The 4,916-nt window shown below is 39.7% G+C and overlaps 1 protein-coding gene across 1 annotated transcript in view; it reads left to right on the plus strand.

The window, feature by feature from the left end:
* Window positions 1-4,916, plus strand: part of adgrd2 (adhesion G protein-coupled receptor D2) — a 45,227-nt gene that overhangs the window by 9,902 nt on the left and 30,409 nt on the right. Inside the window, 2 exon segments of the mRNA XM_032516188.1 lie at window positions 496-590; window positions 1,991-2,284. Of these exon segments, the coding sequence (XP_032372079.1) occupies window positions 496-590; window positions 1,991-2,284 (389 nt within the window).

Genomic DNA, 4,916 nt, shown 5'->3' on the forward strand with positions numbered 1-4,916 from the left:
ACAGTTACAACATTAAACACTACTATTAATACAGTATAATACATTGAAACAACACAGTCACGATACAATACAAATGCACTTAAAGAGGGAGGATACAAATACAACTACAGTGGGACTGCCTTATAAATAAGGTGCAGAAAGGACGTAAGGCAAATATAAATAAATATATAATAACAACAATTACCATTTACTTTTATCCATTCGGCCCAGTTTAATATGCAACTCAATTGTACACGTTCTATGCAGTAGGGGGTCCCTAGTCGGTCTCTATTTGGGCTAAGGGGTTCCTGGCCCAAAAAACGTTGAAGACCCCTGCTTTAGAGGCAGTTCTGTCGGCCCCAAAAAGTATTGAACTCAGGATCCTGCCCTATGACAGCCACTGCCATCAGAGAACACATATGTGTGTGTGAATGGGTGAATGTGGCCTGTGTCATGTAGTGTTAAGCATTTTGGGTGTCCATTTCCCACACTGATGTTAGGTTGTTTTTTTCCCAGAGCGTTACCTGAAGATGAAGCAGATGAGTGATTCTCAGAACTCCCAGCCCACAGCCTTCATGGACCGTCTGATGAAGCTTTCCAACAAAACCCAGGTAGATGACACATCCATCCTAATTTAAAATCACTTTCCCTTCATTTCCCACTTCTTTAAAGACTTGACTAGTATTTTACTGTAAACCTTCCATCTTTAAGGCTTTTTGCGTAATAAAGTGTCATAAGTTATCGTATATGCAGGAGGTGTAAAGACCATTTAAAAAAATATTAAAAACGTGTATTTTGGAAAATGTCACCAACCTTAGCACTCCTAGAGATACAGTAATACTTATTTTAAATTAAGCCAGAGAGTGTTTTAAGGTCTATTCAGGATGGGACATTACATTTTCCTCTTTCCTTTTTTTTCTTGGGTTAGGCCTACACCATTTCGCATTACAATAAAAAATATCTTTCTGCATATCCTGCCTTGATCCATGCAGCCTTTTCTTCTTTCTTATTGCTATTTAGTTACATCACTGCATGTGTTATTTGTTTATTTCCTGTTGATGTTTAAATATGTTTATATGTCTAAGGGATCGACGGATACAGTTTTTTCGAGGCTGATACAGATTATTGGTAGTTAATTAAACCAATAAGTGATATTTGGAACCAATATGCATGCATTTCCACTGAAAATGAAAATCTTTAAGATTTTGGAATGTTACAAACTCCAACACAAAACCTTGTTTGAATGCTTTAGGAAATTATTTATGAATGACAAACTTTTTACATAACACAGGAAAAGAGTCAGATAGGGTCGTGGGCGGGACAAGTCAGACTCAGTGGTGAGTGACACCGAAGCAGAGGGACAGAGCTGCAGCCAAGCCAATGTGGCTCACTTTTTAATTCATTAACTTTATTGGTTATCAGGCAAATAAAATGCAGATACAGATAATCTTCAAACTGCCAATGAATGTCCCGATAACCAGAAAGCGCTGATCATTTGTCTATGCCAGTGTGCCTTATCAGGGTTTCCACACGGTCTTAAAAAGTCAAACATTAGAAAATCAAAAAGTCTTATAAAGTCTCAAATTCACTAAAGCATTGTGTTCTAGGTCTTAAATAATTTGAAACTGGTTTTAATTTTCCTATGTTGCTCTTTTTTTTCTTTTTTTGGTGTTGTAGTTCTTTCTTTCACTTGTCCAAATATAGTTTTGTTGTATTAGGACTAAAAATTAGACCAACTTGCAAGTTATATTGCAGCCAATCAGCTTTCGTGTTTTTGGCGCGAGTCTCTTTCGGATTTTACTACAGAGACAGAAAACCGATTATATTCTTCAGCTTTGGGGAAGTGCAAGTTTATCAATATTTGAAGACAGCTTCCATTCATAATGGTCTGAAAAAAAGTAATTTAAAAAGTAATTTAATTTAAGTTTTACATCTGACTTGGTGACTCTGAATATGTATGCACAACCAAGCAATTCAAGTAATGCGTACCCCCCCCCCCATACTCCACCAGACAGTGCTGGGGCAGCAGCCGTCAGGGCTGGACAGCCTGGCCCAGGCGTCCACCCTACTGGACATCTCTGTCCAAGCCCTGGAGGACACGCAGCAGGAAGGTCTGCAGCCAACAGACATGGTATCCCTTATCCAGCTTCTGTCTCTGGCTGCTGACGCCCCCCCCACACAGCCACTCAGCGGGGCCACAAACCACAGCCAGGACACCATCCGGGAGCTCAGCCAGCACTTCATCACCGTGGCCGACAGCATCATCAGCCAAGACAACGCCCTCAAGTGGGAGGCCATCAAAGAGGTAGCACGTCCACAGTCGCACGCAGTATTCTCATGTGGTCTTTCGCTCTGATGCATGTGTGCCGGGTTGGGCATCGCTTTGGGTTTTAACAATTTTTATCACAATTCCAATTCTTCCTTTCGATTCCGGTGCTCAGTGGCGCCGGACTTTTTTCACTGTGAGACGTGCAACGCACCTTATGATAACACTGTATAAATGTGCACTGGAGCAGCAGCCGCTCTGTTCTGCTCTCTGCTCTGCTCACAGAAATACTTTTTTCATTGATTATTTGATTTCACCAATAGTATTGCATTGCCAGACCTTCCTTTACAGCACTGCAGAGGAGGGTCTGGCTAGTCCACTCAGCATTCTGGATTGGGAGAAAAACTTGCTCTTGTTTCTGGGATTTTCTTATTTTAGTTCAGTTTAGGTTATTGGTTTACACATATTCAAATACTACAGATTACTATACACATAACCAATAAAAGGTGACGGAGAGATGCAGAAAAAACTCAGAGGGGCTTACTCTGGGCACGTTCCAGTGCATACTCCAGGTAAAATAGAAAGAACTAAGAGCTAGTGCAAGGCAAACCTGGGCCTAACTTCCTCTAACTACAAATTTAAATGTGGAACCGATGAACATATCTGAAAGCAAGGTTGCGTCCGAAATCACATACTCGCATACTACAATACATACTCAATGTGTAAACTATCGTTCAATATGTAAAAAAACAACCAGTAGTGTGTATCTTTACGGACGCACTGAAGCTGTCATTTTCAACATAACTTCCTGAGATCCTCCTTGCAGTTGAAGATGCATAACTATGGTAACCCATGTTGACATCCGATCTAGCAGCATTGCCAGGTAATGCTTACGTACATTTCTGAAAGAAGTAAATAACTATACATAAAGTAAATTAGAGCGTTTTTGACGTTACAGGAGCTCCTTGGTTGCTGTCCGTTATGGACGTTGTCGTTTTTACCGCATTGCATTGTGGGGTATAATGTCCAGCATTGCATACTGTAATATTTTACCAGAAATGGTATGCAATTCATGTACTATTGCTTTCATACTAAGGTTCCGGACATACTAAAAGATCTTGCATACTGTTTTAGCTACTAAATAGCATGTTAGTATGGAATTTTGGACGCAGGCCAAATTTTTTAACAGATTCCAATAAAAAACTATTCCATTGCAATTGGAATTTCTTTAAACGATTCAAAGTTGGATCTGGTTGTCGATGCCCAATCCTACTTGGGTCACTCCTCACTGTAGATGCATGTAGAGTTTGCAAATCTGTGCAGTTTGTGTATTGTATTTAGATCTGAAATAGTACAGGTTTAAAACGGATATCAATTTTGATCATTTCTCCAGTAGAAAAATCTTACACTGCATTTTTACAGTAAAATAGGCTACTTTACAGGCATGCAACAAAATGTATTTTCATAGCCATGATCCAGTTGGTCTAGCTTTTAGAGACAACCAATAACCCAATTAAAAAATCTTCAAATTAATAGATTTTTAGTAATTTGGCAGCTGAGTTATTAACTTGAAAAACTGCTCCTCTAGTATACTGGGATTACTTTCAATGCCAATATTCTCACAACACCCTTTCACAACTCTTTGGATCCTGGTTACATTCACTGTCAATCAAGGCAATACCAGCCTGTTTTAGTTCATGTTTCAAAGTCATCTTTTGGGGATTTTTACCTGTTATTGCTAAGCTTTTTGATGTATATGTCCTATAATTGTTAGCCTATATAAAAAAGGGTTTTCTTAAAGGGGTACTCCTGCGATGTACTGTAGTGTTGCACTACCATTGTGTAGTTGGCTGTGAAAGAGACAGATTACCACAGAAAGGGTCGAAATGAATTTTAGTCTAAAATATACAATTTATGCCTCTACGCCTTAAAATAAGTGCTATAACCATAGCATAGCAGATACATGGATGGATGGATGGATGGATAGATAGATAGATAGATAGATAGATAGATAGATAGATAGATAGATAGATAGATAGATAGATAGATAGATAGATAGATAGAAAGATAGATAGATACTTCTGCTTTAAAGCACTAGAGGGCAGTATGTTTCTATGGATACGCTTTAAAACTGCTCATCATCAGCACCGGAATGATGAAGTTACCCCAGGAATAGCAGAACAGAGCTTGCAGATGCTATGGCAGCATCTATATGTATTGATTACAACATAAACCATCCAATTTTCACATGAATTTCTGATCCAAAACAGAATTCAGACAAGAAACCAGGCTCTACGCCAGTCAACAATTCCAGTACATTGCTTTCTCTCTATAACCACGTCTTTTTTTTTGTCACTCCTGCCTCTGCACTAACTGATGTGTGTGCAGCTTGATGCTTGAGGTTGCCTCATGACAAGTGCCCCCCCCAGGCCTCTCAGCGCTCCAAGGCCACCTCAGCCCCAGACTCAATGGATGAGCAGTACTCTGAAAAAACGTGGCTGTACTCACCCACAAACATCCCTCGCTCTGCCCCCAGCTCTGTCTCCAAGGCTTGGCTCTCAGTCGGTATATTGAATTCAGAAGGAGGGGTTTTAAAAACAGACAATGACAGAAACCACAATTGTACGCATCAATATAGGTCAATCTTTGTGTGAGTGTGTGTGTGTGTGTG

Source organism: Etheostoma spectabile, chromosome 5, assembly GCF_008692095.1.
Source record: "Etheostoma spectabile isolate EspeVRDwgs_2016 chromosome 5, UIUC_Espe_1.0, whole genome shotgun sequence".
Lineage (NCBI taxonomy): Eukaryota > Metazoa > Chordata > Actinopteri > Perciformes > Percidae > Etheostoma > Etheostoma spectabile.